The following is a 24,087-nucleotide window of genomic DNA, read 5'->3' as shown; positions in this document are numbered from 1 at the left end:
GCTGGACTTTTCCAATGTAGTCATGCGTGTATTGTATAGTATATATATCCATAAGTTCACTATAACTGTTTTGGTTGCTGATTTCTCAGATTATGTATATATTATTGCAATACCAAATACTATTTCTGAAATACTTGTAAACTATTCTTAGAATTACAAGATGTGCTTTTAGCTAGCTTTTAATTGTCCTTTCCTTTATTTTACTAGATGAACCCTTTGGCAACAACTTGATTTCAAATGTAATTGACAGCTGTAATTGTTCTGACTCCAGTGATATAGAACTTAGTGATGACTGGGTGGGGAAGAAATCTCCAAAGATATCTCGAGCAAGCAAGTCCCCCAAATTACCCAGGTATCCAGCCCAGTTGAGTTAAAATATCATTTATGATGTGAGCACTTTACTGATGTTAAGTGTTTTTACAGAAGTTCTTCTATCCCACATATGCTTTCTTGGGGCCTTTGGTGCTTATCACTAATTAAGTTGGACTGCTTCTTTAACTTTAAAAGATGCAGCAATTTTTCACAGCATTATGCCCAAATTCAATATGTAGAACCTTTAATTTAGTTCTAAGGTGTTTCACAGAATCATTAATCAGAACTGTAAAGTAGTTATGTAATGAATAGTGGGCTAAGTATGTAAAGATGATCACAGATAAAGATTTTAGAGAGGACCAGTGAGGAAGAGAGAAGTTTAAGGAATCTGAGCTTGTAGCTAGGGCAACAGTGCCTTATCAGTGGAACTCAGGGAGGCCAGGAGTGGAAAGATGAGGCCATGGATATTTTTGTGAGAGAGAATGGATGAGATTCTGTGTGCCGGTGTGTTCAGAATGATGGGTGAGATGTCTGGTTGCAACACAGTCTTGGATGAACTCAGCTTTAAGGAGGCTACCAGAGGATGGGAATGGCTGAATCTAGAAAGTGGATGAAGGGTGGTCTGACCCTGGTGATAGAGAGGCACTCTTCTTGTCGTTGAAAATATGAAGCTGAGCATAATCAAGAATGTACAAATAGCAGAAGATCTAATTCAGTCTTGGTGGCTATAGACAAGGATGATGGTGTTAGAGCTTAGATACAAGTTTCAATAGAAGGGTTTATATAATAAATGGGAGTTCATGAGGTGGTAGGAAAGAACAATGGGTCCTTGAAATCCAGTACATTCTTAAAAGAAACAGCCCAGATCACTAATTGGTTAAAAGGGCCTTTAGGATACTTTACAAGCAAAGGCACAGAAAATAAGAATGCAGAGGCTGCACTAGAAAACTAGTTAGATTGGGTAGGTATTCAGTTCACATTACAGAAGAGATGTAATTGATCAAGAAAGTGCACCAGAGGTTTGAGCGTGCTGCCAGGACAGGAAAATTGTAGGTATTGGGATGTTTTAATTTTCTTTAGAACATAGGAGATTGAGGGGAGATTTAACTGAGAAATAAAATTGAGGTGTTCAGATAGAGCAAATGGGAAGGATTAATGAAAGGCATTATTAATCAAGGAGCTTAGATTTTAAGTTGGTAAGGTAAGAGAAGAGATGAGATAAATCTTTTTCACTGGAGGATGGTGTGGTCCTGGACTCACCTGTAGGAATGGTAAAATCTCTTCATATTTAAGTAGTATTTGGATGTGTACTAGGCAAGTTTAACTTGCAAATTTAGGCACCCAGTGTGGAAGGTGGGATTAGACTGGGTGGTTCTTTTTTGATTTGATATGAACATGATGGACAAAATGGCTCTAAAATGTGGTAATTTTTCTGTGATGTTATGAAAATATACTGAATAAATGCTTCAGCTCCTTATACTATAAATAATGTGTTCTTTTTGGCATTTGGTCAGAGGTACTATTTGATTCTGAAGCAACTAATTATTGCCAAGGCAGAAGTTGGTCTGCTAAAATCAGCTCCATTTGGCTAAAGATATTATAACTTCATGCTAATCCATGTGCATTTTTTATCAGAATTAATCTTGATGCTAGAAAATCACCCAAACTTTCTCGGGCTAGCCAGGAGATATCAAAGTCTCCACGATTGCCAATTAGGAAACCTTCTATTGGTTCCCCAAGCTTAACTCGTAAAGAATTTCCTTTAGAAGATATCACACAGGTATGAAATTATACATTTGATTCTTTATTAGAATTCTTGTTTGATATTAAAGTGAAATGAGTAGTGCAGATTGACTTAACAAATTATATTTTAGTTGATACTCGTGTTCTGTACACAAGAGCCGAGAAAGAATGGAAAATTTGAACAATAAATTGCCAATCTTCTAATATTTTACATTACTTGGGATGCGCTTTAATATGATGGATGTTGGTTAAGGAGTGAACATTCTTCAGAATGAAGATTAATCATTGCTTCTAGGTTGTAAGAAAAAATTGTTCACAAAGTCCTACGTAATGTAAAGATGTAAAGTTCAAATTCATTTATTTTGTGAAGTGTGCTTGCCATATAAATAAATTTGGATGATACTGTGATATTGTAAACCAGTATTTTTGATATTGTAAAAATAAAATTCAATTGTTTGTTTCAGCACAACTATCTTGCTCAGGTCACATCCAACATTTGGGGAACGAAGTTCAAAATTGTAGGATTGGCTGCATTTCTACCAAGTAATCTTGGTGCAGGTAGGAATTTAAAGATTAATACTCTGTCTAGGAGCAATTCATGTTTGTCAAATGTCAAAACAGCAGAATAATTGTGACACTGTAAACCTAAAATTGCCCAGCGTTAAAAAATTTTGCAGAATATGGCTGCTGGATATGTAGCAGGTAGTGAGTGAACTAACCAGGAAAATGTACCCCCAAATCCATTACCTCAAGGCCTGGTATTACCCCACCCTACCATTAATATAAAGCCAGGGTCACTGAGAAGTTCAGTGGCACATAAGGTGCAGCTTTAAAAATATGCTACAGAACACAATGCGCAGGCTAGACTGCATAGACAATTTACAACAGACAGCGAACTGACCTCACCACCAACCAGCAAATTGAATCAAAACTCTGCTGTGCTACCCTGTCCAGTCTTGAACTGTACTGGATGCTTAAGTAGCTAATGAGAACAGTACTCTATAAGCTATGCTGTCCCTTATTGCCACTATGTTCCTTTTCATCCCCTTTTACCGTGGTGCTGTGGTCAGTGTACTCATCCATGTGTACTCTCATCCAACAAGCTGCAACATTCTCACTCTCATTGGGCAAGTGCAAGGGCTGATGCTCCTGTAATCCTACTTTCTGGATTCCCATATTAGCCTCATGCAGTCCTGTTCTTGACAGACCGATTCTTCAGCACTCAATGTAAGGGATGTAGCTGCCTGCTGGAACAAAGTGTCCAGGTAATTTCCCTCTCCCTGATGCATTGTCCAAATCCATCAGCTGCTTTCACTGAATGTGATGCCATGGATCTGCGTGGTTTCTATCAGCTTTGGATCACTTGGACAATATAAGTACCCGTGTCAGGATGCTCAGCATTTAACACCATCATTCCTACAGTCCTGATCAAAAAGCTACATAACGGAGGCTTCTGTACTTCCCTCTGCAACTGGATCCTTGATTTCCTAACTGGAAGACCACAGTCTGCAGATTGGCAATAGCATCTGCATCTCATTGATGGTCAACACTGGTGCACTTCAGGGATGTGTGCTTAGCTCACTGCTCTGCTCTTTCTACATGACTGTGTGGCTAGACATAACTCAACTTCCACCTATAAATTTGCTGATACAACCATTGTTGGCAGAATCTTGGATGGTGATGAAAGGGTGTACAGGAGCAAGATATACCAACTGGTTCAGTGGTGTTGTAATAACAGCCTTGCACTCAGCATAGGTAAAACCAAAGAGCTGATTGTGGACTTCAGAAAGGGTAAGATGAGGGAACACAAGCCATTCTTCGTAGAGGGATCAGAAGTGGAGAGAGTAAGCAATTTCAGGTTCCTGGATGTCAATATCTCTGAGAATCTAACCCGAACCCAACATATCAACACAACTATAAAGAAGGCAAGACAGCGGCTATATTTCATCAGGAATTTGAGGAGATTTGGTTTGTCAGCTAAGACACTCAAATTCCTACAGATGTGCTGTAGAGAGCATTCTGATTGACTGAATCACTGTCTGGTATTGGGGGGGGGGGTACTGCACAGGATCATAACAAGCTGCAAAGAGTTGTAAAATTAGTCATCTCCATCATGGGTACTAGCCTCCATAATATCCAAGACATCTTGAAGGAGCAGTGTCTCATAAAAAGTGGCTTTCATCATCAAGGACCCCCACCACCCAGGACATGCCTTCTTTTCATTGTTAGACAATAGACAATAGGTGCAGAAGTAGACCATTCGGCCCTTCGAGCCTGCACCGCCATTCTGAGATCATGGCTGATCATCTACTATCAATACCCAGTTCCTGCCTTGTCCCCATATCCCTTGATTCCCCTATCCATAAGATACCTATCTAGCTCCTTCTTTAAAGCATCCAGAGAATTGGCCTCCACTGCCTTCTGAGGCAGTGCATTCCAGACCCCCACAACTCTCTGGGAGAAGAAGTTTTTCCTTAACTCTGTCCTAAATGACCTGCCCTTTATTCTCAAACTATGCCCTCTGGTACTGGACTCTCTCAGCATCTGGAACATATTTCCTGCCTCTATCTTGTCCAATCCCTTAATAATCTTATATGTTGCAATCAGATCCCCTCTCAATCTCTTTAATTCCAGCGTGTACAAGCCCAGTCTCTCTAACCTCTCTGCGTAAGACAGTCCGGACATCCCAGGAATTAACCTCGTGAATCTGTGAATTTGTTGCTATCAGGAAGAAGGTACGGAAGCCTGAAGGCACACACTGAGCGATTCATTAACAGCTTCTTTCCATCTGCTATCTGATTTCTAAATGGACATTGGACTCCCGAATACTACCTTACTCCTTTTTTATATATCTGTTTTTCACACTACTTATCTTAATTTAACCAATATACATACAGTATACATACTATAATTTAGTTTTTTGTTTATTTATCATGTATTGCATTGTACTGCTGCTGCAAAGTTAACAAATTTAACGACATATTCAGATGATATTAAACCTGATTCTGTACACTTCCTGGTGCTACCATATATTGTCAGGCTTGCAGAGACCTTTGAGTCTCTACCCAGCTAACAGGAGTCACCTGCCACTTGTTTCAAAATGATCACCTGCAGCCCATTTAAACCCAGTTCTCATCCACAATCCATGTTCATTCATAGAAACCAGCCAGCTTCCACTAGTTGTTCCTAGCCTTCAGTTACCATGTTGTGTTAAGTGTCTATTGTGGTCCTTTGTAGCTTGTCATTTTGTGGTTTGTTAGTAAAATATTTTACTGCTTAATCATCTCCGCTGTTCTGCTTTTGGGTCAAGCTTCTACGTTTCCAGACAGGATGAGTGAACCAATGATTAACCCATCAGAGTATGCTTGCCTAAAAGAAGCTATCTGTCAAAAGAAGCACTTGAACCCAAAGCAGCAGGAAACCATTGACCAACTTTCAACCAACTCTGTCTCGATATAGCAACCCCACGCCAGGCAACCTCTCTTAAGAGCCCCAGATTCTGGTGCCTGAACACTTCAACTGATCCCCAGACTGATGCTGCAACTTCCTGTCCCAGTACATCTTATACTTTGCCTTCAGCTGTCACTGTATATTATGGAATGAGCCAAACTTGTCTTTGTCATTTCTCTGTTGACTGGGTGAGCTCTGACCTGGGTTGCTACTAACTGGGACAATAAAACCACCATTTGCAATAAGTATGGAGATTCTACCATTGAGATGCACTGGTTTTTTTTATTGTCCAGGAAGTGGATGGGAGCTAGTAGATTGGGTGCTGGCAGTAAGGGGGGTGAGCCCTGTCAGGCCTGCAGAGGCTTGCACCTTCCATTCTCACCCAGCAAATAGGAGTCACCTGCCACTCATTTCCAAATCATCACCTACAGCCCACTTAAACAAGTTCTCATCCATAATCCTTGTTCACTCATAAGAACCAACCAGCCAGCCTCTGTTCTCTCTTATTTTGTGGCCCCTCATGGTCCATTTTTAGATATCTTGCAGTTCATTAGTAAAATGTTGTTGAATTGTTTTCGCTGCTCTGCTTTTGGGTCAAGTCTCTACATTTCCTGAGACATCCTTTTTATTGTGCGGTGATCAGAATTGCATACCAGCATATTCTATATCTAACCCATTGCAGAATCAAAATGGCTTCATCCCAATAAGCCCCAACCACCTATTTTTGTTTCATTGGCAATCATGGAATCCTTGCATTTTTCTCCTCCCTCGGGTGATTAACATAAATTGTAAACAACATGGGCCAAAAACTGATCCTTGGTACCCCGCAGGTTATTTCCCTGTGGCCTGGTAAGGACCATAGCCATTGACAGCCAGTGTTCAATCTATGCTAACATATTTCCTCCAGTACATGTTACCAGTCAGAGTTGTTAGCCCTGAGCTGAACCCTTACCTGGAGGACTAGTGAACCACTCCTAGTCTTTTCTCCACTCTTTGACCTGTTTGGCATGGGTGACCTTATCAAGAGACGAAACATAAAGCCCTGACTCCAGCCAGCATAGCTTTCCTGGTAATTGAGGCATACAAGCCTACAAACTGTGACAAGGTTCTGATCCTTTTGGAAGGTAAAGCCATTATGACTAGGTTTCATTCATCATTAAGAAAACTGAATATACAATGCCTATAAAAATTACTAGCCCCCATTGGAAGCTTTCATGTTTTATTGTTTTAAAACATTGAATCCCAGTGCATTTAATTTGCCTTTTTTTGACCCTGATCAGCAGAAAAAGACTCTTTTGTGTCAAAGTGAAAACAAATCTCTACAAATTGATCAACATTAATTACAACTATAAAACACAAAATAATAGATTACAGAAGTATTCACCCTCAAATGACACACCAAATCATCACTGGTGCAGCCAATTGGTTTTAGAAGTCACATAATTAGTTAAGCGAAGAAGTCATCACCCTGACACAGTGACGTCAAGAAAGCAACCTCTTCCTCAATGTTACAAAAACAAAGGAGCTGGTTGTGAACTACAGCAGGAATGGAGACTAGCTTAACCCCTATTGACATCAATGTATCTGGGGTTGAGAGGGTGAACAGCTTGTGGCCAAGTTCCTTAACATATACATCACTGAGGATCTCAAATGGTCTGTACATACCGGCTGTGTGGTGAAAAAAGCACAACAGCACTTCTTACACCTCAGACAGTTGAAGCTTGGCGCATGAGTTCCCAAATCCTAAGGACTTTCTGCAGGGGCACAATTAAGAGCATCCTGACTGGCTGCATCACTGCCTGGTATGGGAACTGTACTTCTCTCAATTACAGGATTCTGCAGAGAGTGGTGTGGACAGCCTCGCACATCTGTATGATGTGAACTTCCCACTATTTAAGACATTTACAGAGATGGGTGCACAAAAAGGGCCCGAAGGATCACTGGGGACCTGAGTCACCCCAACCACAACCTGTGGCCCTGCTACAGGATTAAAGCCAGGACCAACAGGCTCCGGGACAGCTTCTTCCACCAGGTCATCAGACTGATTAATTCACGCTGACACAATTGTATTTCTATGTTATATTAACTGTCCTGTTGTACATACTGTTTATTACAAATTACTATAAATTGCACATTCAGACGGAGACGCAATGTAAAGATTTTTACTCATGTATGTGAAGGATGTAAGAAATAAAGTCAATTCAATTCAAGATGTTCTAGATATATATAAAAACCTGTGTACAGTCAAGGTGTTTCAATTGTAAAAATCCACCTGTATCTAGAGGTTCCAACTGCTGGTGAGGCAGTAACTGAGTAAAAACTACACCATGAAGACAAAAGAACACTCCAAGCAGCTACATGAAAAGGTTATTGGAAAGCACTGGTCAGGAGATAGATACAAGAAAATCTCCAGGTCACTTGGATTACAGTTAAGGTCAATCATCAAAAAATGCAAAGAATATGGCACAGTTGTAAATCTGCCTCGAGCAGGGAACCTGAATGACTCTGCTAGAAGGGGACTAGTGAGGGAGGCCTCCCAGGAGACCTATGAGAACTCTGGAGGAGTTACAAACTTCAGTGGCTGAGATGGGAGAGACTGTGCATACAACTGTTGCCCAAGAGCTTCACCAGTCACAGCTTTATGGGCGAGTGGCAAAGAGAAAGCCACTTGAAGAAATTCATGAAATCTCAGCTGGAATTTACCGGAAAGCACGTAGGAGACTCTGAAGTCAGCTGGAAGAAGGTTCTATTGTCTGGTGAAACCAAAATTAAGCTTTTTGACCATCAGACTAAACACAGCACATAATCAGAAACACACCATCCCTACCGTGAAGCATGGTGGTGGCTGCATCATATTGAATCAGAATCAGGTTTATCATCACCAGTATGTGTCGTGAAATTTGTTAACTTAGCAGCAGCAGTTCAACACACTAATATAGAAGAAAAAAAATAATATTAAATAAGTAAAGGGCAGGACCTCCAGGGTAACAATCTGAGGATTGCTACCTGTGCCACGTGCGAGTGAGGCAAGGAACAGAAGGATTATACAGATTAATACGTGGCTGAGAGGATGGTGCAGGAGGGAGGGCTTCAGGTTTTTAGATAATTGGGCTTTGTTCCAGGGAAGGTGGGATCTGTTCCGACGGGACGGTTTACACCTGAACTGGAGCGGTACTAACATTCTTGCAGGAAAGTTTGCTAGTGCTTCTCGGGGGGGGGGTTTAAACTAAATTTGCAGGGGGTGGGGATCCAGAATGTGAGAGAGGATAGCGAGAGGAAGAATAAAGGACAGGTGGGGACTACACGGTTCCGGAATATTAAGTGTGTAGTTTGGAAAGGTGAGGCAGAACAAGTGATAAGGAGGACACATGTACAGAGGGATGGTCTGATGGAACATGGAGTTAAATGTGCAGAAAGAATAAGTAAATTTAGGAAGGACAACAAAATTCTAGGGGTGTATAGCCCGATGGGAGTTTGGGGAGCTGGGTTAAGCATAATAGGCAGCGATTTAAACAGAGAGAAGAGAAATGGGCTAAAAATTCTATATCTGAATGCACAAAGTGTCAGAAATAAGGTGGATGAGCTTGAAGCTCAGGTGCGAATGGGTAACTATGATGTTGTTGGGATAATGGAGACATGGCTGCAGGGAGATCAGACCTGGGAAATGAATGTACAAGGGTATACGTGCTATCGTAGGGACAGAAATGTGGGCAGAGGGGGTGGGGTGGCCCTGTTGATGAGGAATGAGATTCAGTCCTTTGCAAGGGGGGACATAGGATCAGGAGAAGTAGAGTCTGTGTGGATAGAACTGAGATACAGTAAGGGCAAAAAGACCCTAATGGGTGTGGTCTACAGGCCACCAAACAGTAGCATGGATATTGGGTGCAAGTTGAATAGGGAGTTAACATTGGCATGTGGCAAAGGTAATGTCGCAGTAGTTATGGGGGATTTCAACATGCAGGTGAACTGGGAGAATCAGGTTGGTGCTGGACCCCAGGATAGGGAGTTTGTAGAGTGCCTACGGGATGCATTCTTGGAACAGCTTGTAGGAGAGCCGACCAGGGACAAGGCTATTCTGGATTTAGTGTTGTGTAATGAACAGGATTTGATAAGCGATCTTGAAGTAAAGGAGCCATTAGGAGGTAGTGACCATAATATGATAAGTTTTTATCTGCAATTTGAGAAGGATAAGGGCAGATCGGAGGTGTCAGTGTTGCAGTTGAACAGGGGAAACTATGGAGCCATGAGGGAGGAGCTGGCCAAAGTTAACTGGACGGATATCCTAGCAGAAAAGACAGTGGAACAGCAATGGCAGGTATTCTTGGGAATAATGCACAAGATGCAAAATCAGTGCATCCCCAGGAGAAGGAAGGATTCAAAGGGGGGGGGGGGGGGGAAAGGGGCCTCAGTGGTTGACAAAGGAAGTCAGAGATTGCATAGCATTAAAAAAAAAGGAAATATGACAGAGCTAAGGTGAGTGGGAGGACAGACGATTGGGAAATTTTTAAGGAACAACAGAACTTAACTAAAAAGGCGATACGGGGAGAAAAAATGAGGTACGAACGCAAGCTAGCCAGGAATATAAAGGAAGATAGCAAAAGCTTTTTTAGGTATGTGAAGAGAAAGAAGATAGTTAAGAACAATGTTGGGCCCTTGAAGAATGAATCGGGTGAAATTGTTATGGGAAACAGAGAAATGGCAGAAGAATTTAATAAGTACTTTAGATCTGTCTTCACTAGGGAAGACACAAGCAATCTCCCAGATGTATGGATGGGCCAAGGACATAGGGTAACAGAGGAAATGAAGCAGATTGACATTAGGAAGGAAACAGTGATGAGTAGACTGATGGGACTGGAGGCTGACAAATCCATAGGTCCAGATGGTCTGCATCCTAGGGTACTAAAGGAGGTAGCCCTGGAAATTGTGGATGCATTGGTAATCATTTTCCAATGTTCCTTAGATTCAGGATCAGATCCTGAGGATTGGAGAATGGCTAATGTTATCCCACTTTTTAAGAAAGGAGGGAGAGAGAAAACAGAGAACTGTTGTCCTGTCAGCCTAACATCGGTGGTGGGGAAGATGCTAGATTATTAAAGATGAAATAGTGGCATATCTAGATAGCAGTGATAGGATTGGGCCGAGCCAGCATGGATTTACCAATTGCAAATCATGCTTGACTAATCTATTGGAGTTTTTCGAGGATGTAACCAGGAAGTTAGATGGGGGAGATCCAGTGGATGTAGTGTACCTCGATTTTCAGAAGGCATTTAATAAGGTCCCACATAGGAGATTGGTGGGTAAATTCAGAGCTCATGGCATTTGGGGGGAAGATATTGACATGGATAGAAAACTGGTTGGCAGATAGAAAGCAAAGGGTAACAGTGAATGGGTGTTTCTCGGAATGGCAGGTGGTGACTAGTGGGGTGCCACAGGGCTCGGTATTGGGACCACAGCTGTTTACAATTTACATCAACGATTTAGATGAAGGCATTGAGAATAACATCAAGTTTGCTGATGATACTAAGCTGGGTGGCAGTGTGACGTGATGAGGATGTTAGGAGAATTCAGGGTGACTTGGATAGGCTGAGTGAGTGGGCAGATACTTGGCAGATGACGTTTAATGTGAATAAGTGTGAGGTTATCCACTTTGGGAGTAAGAACAGGAAGGCAGATTATTATCTGAACGGTGTAGAGTTAGGTAAGGGAGAAATACAAAGAGATCTAGGAGTCCTTGTTCATCAGTCACTGAAGATGAATGAGCAAGTGCAGAAGGCAGTGAAGAAGGCCAATGGAATGTTGGCCTTTATTACAAAGGGATTTGAGTACAAGAGCAAGGAAATCCTCTTGCATTTGTACAGAGCCCTGGTGAGACCACACCTGGAGTATTGTGTACAGTTTTGGTCTCCAGGGTTAAGGAAGGACATCCTGGCTGTAGAGGAAGTGCAGCGTAGATTCACGAGGTTAATTCCTGGGATGTCCGGACTGTCTTGCGCAGAGAGGTTAGAGAGACTGGGCTTGTACATGCTGGAATTACGGAGATTGAGAGGGGATCTGATTGCGACATATAAGATTATTAAGGGATTGGACAAGATAGAGGCAGGAAATATGTTCCAGATGCTGGGAGAGTCCAGTACCAGAAGGCATGGTTTGAGAATAAGGGGTAGGTCATTTAGGACAGAGTTAAGGAAAAACTTCTTCTCCCAGAGAGTTGTGGGGGTCTGGAATGCACTGCCTCGGAAGGCAGTGGAGGCCAATTCTCTGGATGCTTTCAAGAAGGAGCTAGATAGGTATCTTATGGATAGGGGAATCAAGGGATATGGGGACAAGGCAGGAACCGAGTATTGGTGGTAGATGATCAGCCATGATCTCAGAATGGTGGTGCAGGCTCGAAGGGCCAAATGGTCTACTTCTGCACCTATTGTCTACTGTCTATTGTAAATCAATTACAATATGCATATATTGAATACATTAAAAATTGTACAAGAACAGAAATAATATTTTTTTAAAAGTGGGTTAGTGTTAAGGGTTCAATATCCATTTAGGAATTGGATGGCAGATGGGAAGAAGGTGTTCCTGAATCGCTGAGTGTGTGCCTTCAGGCTTCTGTACCTCCTACCTGATAGTAGCAGTGAGAAAAGGGCATGCCCTGGGTGCTGGAGTTCCTTAATGCCTTTCTGAGACATCGCTCCTTGAAGATGTCCTGAGTACTTTGTAGGGTGGTACCCAAGATGGAGCTGACTAAATTTACAATCCTTTCCAGCTTCTTTCAGTCTTGTGCCACAGCCTCCCCATATCAGACAGTGATGAAGCCTGTCAGAATGCTCTCCACGGTACAAAAATAGAAGTTTTTGAGTGTATTTGTTGACATACCAAATCTCTTCAAATTCCTAATGAAGTATATTCGCTGTCTTGCCTTCTTTATAACTGCATCAATATGTTAGGACCTGGTTAGGTCCTCAGAGATCTTGACACCCAGGAACTTGAAACTGCTCACTCTCTCCACCTCTGATCCCTCTATGAGGATTGGTGTGTGTTCCTTCGTCTTACCCTTCCTGAAGCCCACAATCAGCTCTTTTGTCTAACTGACATTGATTACCAGATTGTTGCTGTGACACCACTCCACTAGATGGCACATCTCGCTCCTGTACACCCTCTTGTCACCATCTGAGATTCTACCAACAGTGGTTGTACCATCAGCAAATGTGTAGATGATATTTGAGCTATGCCTAGCCACACAGTCATGGGTATATAGAGAGTAGAGCAGTGGGCTAAGCACACACCCCTGAGGTGCACCAGTGTTGATCGTCAGTGAGGAGGATATGTTATCACCAATCCGCACAGATTGTGGTCTTCTAGTTATAAAGTCGAGGACCCAATTGCAGAGGGAGGTACAGAGACACAGGTTCTGCAACTTCTCAATCAGGATTGTGGGAATGATGGTATTAAATGCAGAGCTGTAGTCACTGAACAGCATCCTTACATAGGTGTTTGTGTTATCCAGGTGGTCTAAAGCCGTGAGAAGAGCCATTGAGCTTGCATGTACCGTTGACCTATTGTGGCAATAGGCAAATTGCAATGGATCCAGGTCCTTGCAGAGGCAGGAGTTCAGTCTAGTCATGACCAACCTCTTAAAGCATTCATCACTCTAGATGTGAGTGCTATCAGGCGATAGTCATTAAGGCAACTCACATTATTCTTCTTAGGCACTGGTATAATTGTTGCCTTTTTGAAGCAAGTGGGAACTTTTGCCCATAGCAGTAAGAGGTAGAAAATGTCCTTGAATACTCCAGCCAGTTGGTTGGCACAGGTTTGACATGAAAGACTCCTGTTAATCAGTATCAAAAAAAACAAATTAAATTCACTGTAATTCATTTTTTGTAAAACAATAAAACGTGAAAGCTTCCAAGGGGGTGAATACTTTTTATAGGCATTGTAGCTATGTCGCCTTTGATTATTGGCTGTAGCATCTTGACATCAATGGATGTTCAGTTAATTGCCCGATAGTTTACTCATTCTGTCTTCCTTTCTTTTTGAACAAGGGAGTCACGTGGCTGTTTTCTAACCTTCACTGAATTCAGTGAGTTTTGAAAATTTTCAGCCAATGGGTCCGCTATTTCTGTAACCACTTCCTTTAAAACACTTAAGTTCAGACTTCCAGTCCTTGAGATTTATCTGCCTTTGGACCAGTGAGTTTCTCTGATACTTTATCCCTCGTGACTAGGATTTTTACAACTTCCTCCCTGTAACTTGAAATAGACCCTCCTGTTACCCTGACAAATGAGGGTATTTGTAGTATTCTCCATGGTGATGCAAAAAAAAATTGCTTTAACTTTTCTGTCCTGTTCTTAATTCACCAGACTTGTTCTCCAGAGGTCCCAAACCAACTTTAGTCACAACTTTCTTACAAATCTCTCTAGAAATTCTTATTGGATGCTTTGATATTACATGCAACTTTTCTCTCAAAATTTATTCTATAGTCTTTTTGCTAATAAATCCCAAAATAGTCCAAATTTTCTGCCTACTATTACTCAGTGCCTCTTTGTAGGCCCCAGTTTTCAGGTTAACATTATTCTTCACCTCCTTTGTTAACAACAGTCTACATCTTTCTCATCGAATCCCTCTTTCTAACTGGGATAAATTCCTGCTGAGTGTTATGGACCAGATATTTGAATATCTACCACTTTTTAGATAGCAATCCATTTCATAGCTAATTTTCTCAGTCCACCGTAGACTGCTGTAGGTTCATTCCATTGAAGTTGTCCTTATTTAAGTTGAAGACATAGGTTTTGGTTCTGAGATAATTCAAACTGTATCTGAGATTTTATCATATTGTAGTCATCACCTCCTTGGGGATCTTTAACCATAAGATCTCTTATTACCGGTACTTAGAACCTTCATAAAAAGAACCATCTCTAAGTTAGTCATATTCTCTGTGATAATTATCATTTTTAACGTGTAAGGTAAATATTTTATAAATGGCCCATGGGATATGAAGAAAAGTCTGATTTTAGAATAATGGCATTGAGTTAATGAATCCATATTTGTGAAATTGAACAGTTGCGTTGGTTGCTTGCTAAGTGGTAGCAGATGTCATCAAACAGAATATAACCTTTAAGAGGATTAGGCCTCATCAATTTGATTTGACAGTTGATGGTTGCTTTTATTTCCTAATTTCTTTAACAATGTCAAATAAAACTACTAGGTGTTTTTAACAGCACAAGATAAAGGATACATTTTAAAACTAACTTCTGCCAGAATTAATCCTTCCTTAACTTAGATTGCAACAACTGATCTTAGACCATAAGGCATAGGAGAAAAATTAGGCCATTTGGCCCATCAAGTCTGCTCCACCATTCAATCATGGCTGATCCTTTTATTTCTTCTCCTCAACTCCATTTCCCGTCTTTCTCCCCATAACCTTTGATGCCATGTCCAATGAAGAACCTATCCATCTCTGCCTTAAATACACCCAACTGCCTATCCTCCACAGCCGCATGTGACAACAGATTCCACAAATTCACCACCCTCTGGCTAAAGAAATGTCTACACGTATCTGTTTGAATAGATGCCGAGGCTATGTCCTCTTGTCCTAGACTCCCCCACCATGGGAAACATCCTTTATACATCTACTCTGTATAGGCCTTTCAACATTTAAAAGGGTTTGATGAGATTTCCCCCCCTTCTAAATTCCACCGAGTACAGACCCAGAGTGTGGTGCGTGACCAAGTGGTTAAGACGTTGGACTAGTGATCTGAAGGTTGTGAGTTCAAGCCCCAGCCGAGGCAGCGTGTTGTGTCCTTGAGCGAGGCATTGCTCAAAACCACACATTGCTCCAGTCCACCCAGCTGAAAATGGGTACCTGCAAAATGCTGGGGGTTAACCTTGCAATAGACCTGCATCCTATCCGGTGGGGGGGAGTCTCGTACTCTCAGTCACTTCACATCACGGAAACCAGCATAAGCACCGGCCTGATGAGCCTATAAGGCTCAGGACAGACTTTAACTTTAACAGGCCCAGAGCCATCAAACGTTCCCTTTCATTCCTGGAATCATCCTTGTGAACCTCCTCTGGACTCTCTCCAATGCCAGCACATCTCTTCTAAGATGAGGAGCCCAAAACTGTACACAATACTCAAGATGAGGCCTCACCAGTGCCTTAATAAAGCCTCAGAATCACATCCCTGTTCTTCTATTCTAAACCTCTTGAAGTGAATACTAGCCTTCCTCACCACTGATTCAACTTGCAAGTTAACCTTTAGGGCAGGCATGGGCAAACTACGGCCCGCGGGCCAAATGCGGCCCGTTAAGCTTTTTAATCCGGCCCGCAGAACTTGATGAAATTATATTAATAAACCTTGTTAACACCTCAGATCCATCCTGAGAATCGCCACAACAAAACTAAATCCAGACTTTGATGCGCTGGCTAAAAAGGGAGACCAACAACACTGTGTTATGTAAAAAATGTATTTGAAAATATTTTTTTCAATAAGCCTTACATGTTACATGTCATTTCTGTTAAGTGATGGACATGAGTAGTGCGCAGGTGCACGTACGTTCTCAAAATAAAAAATGCGCTCCAGATCAAATAACGCGCTCCACATACTGGCGCGCTGTCACTGTTCTGTCAGTGACACTGGTCGTTGTTGAGTTTTGGCACGGGACAATTGAATAAGAAGGAGCAGGACAAGTAGACCTGCATCTCCTACCGTTTTTGAAATAAAGACAGTCAGGAGGAGAGTGATGATGATAATATCTTGAAGGATAACAGAATTTTCAGTGCTTTAAAATAATAACTGTTACTATTAAAAAAAGCTGTATTTTATTCATTTAATTTTCAGTGTTTTAAAAGTCATTTCAATAAATAGCTAAATACCATGGGACTTCAAAGACAGATATTTTGTTGTAATGCATTTGTTCATTTTCAATTGAAATTAAAGCACATGTTTTCTGCATATCCCATGATATTTTATTTTCTCTTATGAGGTGTATTACCAAAACACTCCGTCTATCTGCTCCTGGTCCGGCCCCCCTGTCAAATTTTAGAACCCTTTGTGGCCCACAAGTCAAAAAGTTTGCCCACCCCTGCTTTAGGGTGTGCTGCACACAAACTCTCAGTCCCTTTGCATCTCAGATTTTTGTATTTTTTTTCCCTGTTTAGAAAATAGTCCGCACATTTATTTCTACTACCAAAGTTCGTGACCATGCATATTCCAATGTTGTATTTCATTTTCCACTTTTTTGCCCATTCTTCTAATATGTCTAAGTCGTTCTGCATCAGACCAATTTCATCAACATTACCTGCCCCTCCACCAACCTTCATATCAACTGTAAACTTGGCAACAAAACCATCTATTTCATTATCTAAATCACTTACATGCAGCATGAAAAGAAGCGGTCCCAACACCGACAGCTGTAGAACACTACTAGTCACTGACAGCCAATCACACAAGGATCTTTTTATTCCCACTCGCTGCCTTCTTTCAATCAGCAAATGCTCTAACCATCTTAGCAAATTTTCAGTTATTCTACGGGCTCTTAACTTGGTAAGCAGCCTCGTGTGGCATCTTGTCAAAGGCCTTCTAAAAGTTCAAATATACAACATCCACTACATCCCCTTTATCAATCCTACTTGTAATCTCCTCAAAGAATTTCAACAGGTTTGTCAGGCATAGTTTTCCCTTAAGGAAACCATGTTGGCTTTGTCCTGTCTTACCAAGTACTGCATCACCTCATCCTTAACAATTGGCTCTAACATCTTCACAACCACCAAGGCCAGGCTATCTGGTCTACAATTTATTTCCTGCTGCCCTCCCCCTTTCTTAAGAGTGGAGAGACATTTGCAATTTTCCAGTCCTCTGGCACTGCTCCAGAGTCCAATGATTTTTGAAGGATCATTTCTAATGCCGCCACTATCTCTTAACGCTACCTCTTTCACTACCCTAGGGTGCAGTTGATCTGGTTTGGGTGACTTTCAGATTTTTGAGCACCTCTCCCTTGTGATTGTAACTGCACCCACTTCTCTTCCTTCACACACTACAACATTTGGCACTCTGCTAGTGTCTTCCACAATGAAGACTGATGCAAAGTGCTCATTTAGTTCATCCTGTTCCTTGTTATTATTTCTCCTGTCTCATTTTCTAGCAGTCCTATATCCACTTTCATCTATTTTATTTTTTTACATACTTGAAAAAGCTTTTACCATACACTTTGTTATTATTTGCTAGCTTACTTTCATATTTCATCTTTTCCTTTTTAATGATTCTTTTACTTGCTCTCTGTAGGTTTTTAAAAACTTCCCAATCCTCTATTTTTCCACTAATTTTTGCTTTGCTGTATGCCCTCTCTTTTGCTTTTACATTAGGTTTGACTTCCCTTGTCAGCCACGGTTGTACTATTTTGCCATTTGAGTATTTCTTCATTTTGGGAATACACCTTCCTCATTTTTCCCAGAAACGCATGCCTTTGCTGCTCTGCTGACATCCCTGCCAGCAGTTCCTTCCAATTTACTTTGGCCAATTCCTCTCTCATACCACTGTAATTTCCCTTACTCCACTGAAATGCTGCTATGTCAGACTTGACTTTCGCTCTATCAAACTTCAAGTTGAACACAATCATATTGTGATCAATGGTTTTTAAGGGTTCTTTTACCTTAAGCTCACTAATCGTCTCCGGTTCATTACATAACACCTGATCCAGTATTGCTGATCCCCTAGTAGGGTCAACGACAAACTGCTCTAAAAAGCCATCTCTTAGGCATTCAACAAACTCATTCTCTTGTAATCCATTGCCAGCCTCATTTTCTCACTCAACCTGCATGTTAGAATCTTCCATGACTATCATAATATTGCCCTTTTGACATGCCTTTTCTATTTACTATTTTAATCTGTAGTCTGCCTCCCAGCCACTGTTGGGAGGTCTGTATGTAACTGCCATCAGGGTCCTTTTACCCTTGCAGTTTCTTAACTCAACCCACAAGAATTCAACATATTCTGATCCTATGTCACATCTTTCTACTGATTTGATGCCATTTTTTTACCGGTAGAGTCACACCACCCTCTCTGCCTTCTTTCCTATCCCTCCAATACAACGTGTAACCTTAGACACTCGGCTCCCAACTACAACCATCCTTCAGCCAAGATTCAGTGATGGCCACAACATCATACCTGGCAATTTTCACTTGGTATTAAAATATTCTAATACATATTCATGTTTAATACAGATCTTTTAATGTTACAAATTCTGAATTGTTAAAATAATAAACATTGAAATCAATTAATTTCTTTTAAAATGGAAAGCAGATTAAACTGCACAACGCAGATTTTCCACGAAAGGAAGGAATGTGTGTAAAAGGGCAAGAGGAATGTAGGTGCTTTTAATGCGAAGAGCACTAAGTTGGTGAATAAATTGGATCATCTTTGGCTTTAAGGAACTGAAGAAATATTGACCCCTACTTCATGTATTGGCAAATGCAAATGTAGACAACAGCACAGCATAACATTTAGGATATTTTGAAGGGATGAAATGGTGGCATAAGATACAGTTTCTTTGAGGGAGTTTGTTCATCATGTATGAATATAAGTTTCTGATATGAAAAGTAGTCATCTTACATAATTATCTTCCTTTTTGCTCTCACTTTCTACTTTCATTTAGCTTTTCTTTCCCAGTTTCTATGTAGCTGTCAAGTTAATTAAATTTAGCTTCATACAATTTATGCCTTTTGCTGATGTGGTGACAAGAATGTGGTACACATGATTTAACATTAATATATATCCTGTTGTTCTTAGTCATCTATAAGACCAGCCTGCTCCACCTTCAGCCCAGACAGATGACCATCTACCTACCAGAAGTGCGCAAGTTATCAGTGGATTTGATCAACATGTCTATGTTCAATCCCAGTGTTTTCAGTGAAGATGAGGATGATCTTGCAGGTGAGTCTCTTCCTGCATTCACACAAGATGTGTTAAAACTTGTTTTATCCCTTAAATATTTTGATGAAAATTTTGTGAACCTTGAGGGCTGCTGATGATTATAAGTGAGATTGGGTGCTGCTCATTCTGTCCAGTTGCAAAAGACAGGTAACTATAAGCCAGTTAATTTAATATCTGTAGTTGGGAAAATGCTTAAAGCTATCATTAAAGAAGAAATAGTGAGGCATCTGGAAGGAAATGGATTCATCAGGCAGATGCAGCATGGTTTCAGCAAAGGCAACTGTTCACGATATGCATTAATGATCTGGAAAAGGGGGCCGAGTGTAGTGTACTTAAGTTTGCTGATGATATTAAATTGAGTAGAAAAGCAAATTGTGCAGAAGATACAGAGAATCTGCAGAGAGATATAGATAGGTTAAGTGAGTAGGTAAGGATCTGGCAGATGGAGTACAGTGGTGGTAAATAGAAGCTCATCTGCTGTGGAAGGAAAAGTGAAGGAGCAGATTATTATTTTAATGGTTAAAAAAATGCAGCATGCTGCTGTGCAGAGGGACTTGGGAGTGCTTCTGCATGAATCACAAAAGGTTGGTTTGCAGGTGCAGCAGGCTATCAAGAAGCCAAATGGAATGTTAGCCTTGATTGCTGGAAGGATTGTATTTAAGAGCAGGGAGGTTATGCTGCAGCTGTACAGGGTACTGGTGAGGCCACAGCTGGAGTACTGTGTGTAGTTCTGGTCTCCTTACTTGAGGAAGGATATACTGGCTTTGGAGTCAGTACAGAGGAGGTTCACGAGGTTGATTCCTGAGATGAAGGGGTTAGTCTATGAGGAGAGGTTGAGTACCCTGGGACCGTACTCGCAGGAGTTCAGAAGAATGATAGGAGATCTTATAGAAACATATAAAATTATGAAAGGGATAACTAAGATAGAGGCAGGAAAGTTGTTTCCACTAGTAGGTGAGACTAGAACTAGGAGGCATAGCCTCAAGATTCGGGGGAGTAGATTTAGAGCAGAAATGAGGAGGAACTGCTTTTCCCAGCGAGTGTTGAATCTGTGGAATTATCTACCCAATGAAGCAATAAGTACATTTAAGACAAGGTTGGATAGATTTTTGCATAGTAGGGGAATTATGTTGGAAAAGGCAGGTAGGTGAAGATGAGTCCATGGCCAGATCAGCCATGATCTTATTGAATGGCAGAGCAGGCTCAACGGGCCAGATGGCCGACTCCTGCTCCTATTTCTTATGTTTCACAGCTGGCAGTTCAGCTTTGTTAAATTTTGTAATGGACAAGATTTGGTAATTAACATTTTCACAAAAATATTCAAACTAGATTTCAGCCAAGATTTTTTCAGATATTCAGGTACTTATCATAACTGAAATTTGCGTGAAGATTTGAAGGACATTTTTTATGATAGAATTTCAATTGTTAGTGCTCTATTTTTTTCAAGTTACAGGCAAAAGATGTGTATGTATTTTATATTTTTTTAAAAAAATAAGGAAGACATCACACTTAACTGGTTTATTATGTAAACTTTACTTTCAAAAAAACTTTTAAATGCAAATTGCTACGTCAAATCTTTGCCTTTAGAATGTTTTCCGTCCCAATTTTCTGTCTTCTATCTGCACAGCTGTTTCTCCGTAACTATACTTTATTCTGTATTCTGTTTGTTTTCTCTTCTACCACTTCAATGTACTGATGTGATGAAGTAATCTGTATGGATGGCATGCAAAACTGGTTTTCACTGTACCTCAGTACGTGTAGTAATAAAAACAATCAGTCTTCAATCCATGCCTATGCATTTCCCCCGATACCATGAGCAATTAACATACTTTTATGTGTAATCTTATTGAAAGTCTTCTGGAAATTCAAATATACATTTACAGGGACCCTTCTATTGACTATTGAAAAATACTCAAACATCCAGCAAATATGTCAAACATGATTTACCCTTCATAAAGTCATGTTGACTAGGTTTGATTGCATTCAGCTTTTCTAAATAGCTAGCTATTTCAATGACTTTTATGAGGTGCCCAGCCCTTCTGCTATTCCCAATGCCATTTCCCTGAGTCGCTTGGGATTCAAGTCACTCAGCCCTGGCAAATTATCCACTCTGGTACACAAGGTGAAACTTAAAAAGCCAGCCTTTCCAGTACTTCCAGCCTGTACAGTTTTCAGCCTATCTGAGACCCCTGTCCTCTCTACTTAAATCAATGTTTTATCACCATTTTCATCCTTATTAAACACAGATGCAAAGTACTCAATGTATTATAATTTTTCCCTGTACTTCTAAACATGATTCGCCTTTCATCGGGATTGGAGTGGAAGAGGACAGAAGCCAGAATTAGGTGGGGGAGGGGAAGGAGTGCCAACTAGCAGGTAATAGATGAAGCCAGATGAGGGAGAAGGTGGTTGGGTGGGGCGAGGGGTGATGAAGTGACAAGCTGTGAGGTGATAGTTAGAAAGGTGAAGGGCTGAAGAAGGAATCTGCTAGGAGAGGATAGTGGATCATGGGAGAAAGGAAAGGAGGGGCAACAGAGGAACGTGATGGGCAGGTGGGGAGAAGAAAGCGGTAATGGGGGAAAATGGGAAATGGAAAGAGGGGGTAGGGGCAGAAATTACCAGAAGTTAGAGAAATTGATGTTCATGCATTTGGGTTAGAGGCTACCCAGATGAATGAGGTGTTACTCTTCCAATCTAAGTGGCCCCATTGTGACCTTGGAAGCCATGCACCGACATGTCAGAATGGGAATGTGAAATAGAATTAAAATGGGTGACCACTGGGGAATCTGGCCTCTTATGGTGGATGGAGTTATTCCTTCTCTCCCCTACCCCCACCCCCAAATCTGTACATTTTTATTAAGCGAATGATTTTCAGCATGTGAGCTACCATAGGTCAGACAATCGGTTGAAATATAGTGCCGATATGAAGAAATTTGAAGAAGTTTCCAAGTGGCCTGATGAGATCTGTTTTATGCTTTTGACATGAATTTGGTCACCTTGGTATCTTCTGGGTCTTCACTGTTTCCTGCTGAGAATTCTGGGAAGAATGCTGAGGACCAAACTAGTAGAATAAAGCAGATGTAAATTGTAAATGTTTAACTATTCCAGTTACAGTTAAAGTCAGGAGTTTACATACGCCTTAGCCAAATACATTTAAACTCAGTTTTTCACAATTCCTGACTTTTAATCCCAGAAAACATACCCTGTCTCAGGTCAGTTAGAATCACTACTTTATTTTAAGAATGTGAAATATCAAAATAATAGTAGAGAAAATTATTTATTTTAGCTTTTATTCTTTTCATCACTTTCCCATTGGGTCAGAAGTTTACATACACTTTATTAGTATTTGGTAGCATTGCCTTTAAATTGTTTAACTTGGGTCAAACGTTTTGGGTAGCCTTCCACAAGCTTCTCACAATAAGTTGCTGGAATTTTTTTCCATTCCTCCAGACAGAACTGGTGTAACTGAGTCAGGTTTGTAGGCCTCCTTGCTCGCACACTCTTTTTCAGTTCTGCCCACTAATTTTTTTTCAGATTGAGGTCAGGGCTTTGTGATGGCCACTCCAAACCTTGACTTTGTTGTCCTTAAGCAATTTTGCCACAACTTTGAAGATATGCTTGCGGTCATTGTCCATTTGGAAGAACCATTTGCGACCGAGCTTTAACTTCCTTCCTGATGTCTTGAGATGTTGCTTCAATATATCCACATAATTTTCCTTCCTCGTGATGCCATCTATTTTGTGAAGTGCATCAGTCCCTCCTGCAACAAAGCACCCCCACAACATGATGCTGACACCCCCATGCTTCACGGTTGGCATGGTGTTCTTCAGCTTGCAAGCTTCACCCTTTTTCCTCCAAACATAACGGTGGTCATTATGGCCAAACAGTTCAATTTTTGTTTCATCAGACCAGAGGACATTCTCCAAAAAGTAAGATCTTTGTCCCCATGTGCAGACTGTAGTCTGGCTTTTTTATGGTGGTTTTGGAGCAGTGGCTGAACAGCCTTTCAGGTTATGTCGATATCAGACTTGTTTTACTGTGGATATAGATATTTGTCTACCTGTACCCTCCAGCATCTTCACAAGGTCCTTTGCTGTTGTTCTGGGATTGATTTACACTTTTCGTGCCAAAGTACGTTCATCTTTAGGAGACAGAATGAGTCTCCTTCCTGAGCGGTACGACGGCTGCATGGTCCCATGGTGTTTATACTTGCGTACTATTGTTAGTACAGATGAACGTGGTACCCTCAGGCATTTGGAAATTGCTCCCAAGGATGAACCAGACTTGACATCATTTTCGACCTCAATCAGTTAGAAAATTTGTGGACAGAACTGAAAAAGAGTGTGCGAGCAAGGAGGCCTACAAACCTGACTCAGTTACACCAGTTCTGTCTGGAGGAATGCAACAAAATTCCAGCAACTTACTGTGGGAAGCTTGTGGAAGGCTACCCAAAATGTTTGACCCAAGTTAAACAATTTAAAGGCAATGCTACCAAATACTAACAAAGTGTATGTAAACTTCTGACCCAATGGGAAAGTGATGGAAGAAATAAAAGCTGAAATAAATCATTATTCTGACATTTCACATTCTTAAAATAAGTAATGATCCTAACTGACGAAAGACAGGGAATGTTTTCTAGGATTAAATGTCAGGAA

General features: G+C 41.0%; 1 protein-coding gene across 1 annotated transcript in view; it reads left to right on the top strand.

Annotated features, from left to right (window-relative positions):
• tulp4a (TUB like protein 4a) overlaps nt 1-24,087 on the top strand; it is a 197,762-nt gene that overhangs the window by 144,245 nt on the left and 29,430 nt on the right. The window contains exons 9-12 of the mRNA XM_073051677.1: nt 208-352; nt 1,948-2,092; nt 2,520-2,613; nt 19,289-19,432. Coding sequence (XP_072907778.1) covers nt 208-352; nt 1,948-2,092; nt 2,520-2,613; nt 19,289-19,432 — 528 coding nt within the window. The remainder of the gene's footprint in view (nt 1-207; nt 353-1,947; nt 2,093-2,519; nt 2,614-19,288; nt 19,433-24,087) is intronic.

Source organism: Hemitrygon akajei, chromosome 7 (assembly GCF_048418815.1).
Source record: "Hemitrygon akajei chromosome 7, sHemAka1.3, whole genome shotgun sequence".
In the NCBI taxonomy this organism is placed as follows: Eukaryota; Metazoa; Chordata; class Chondrichthyes; order Myliobatiformes; family Dasyatidae; genus Hemitrygon; species Hemitrygon akajei.
This window is presented reverse-complemented; position numbering and strand designations above follow the sequence as displayed.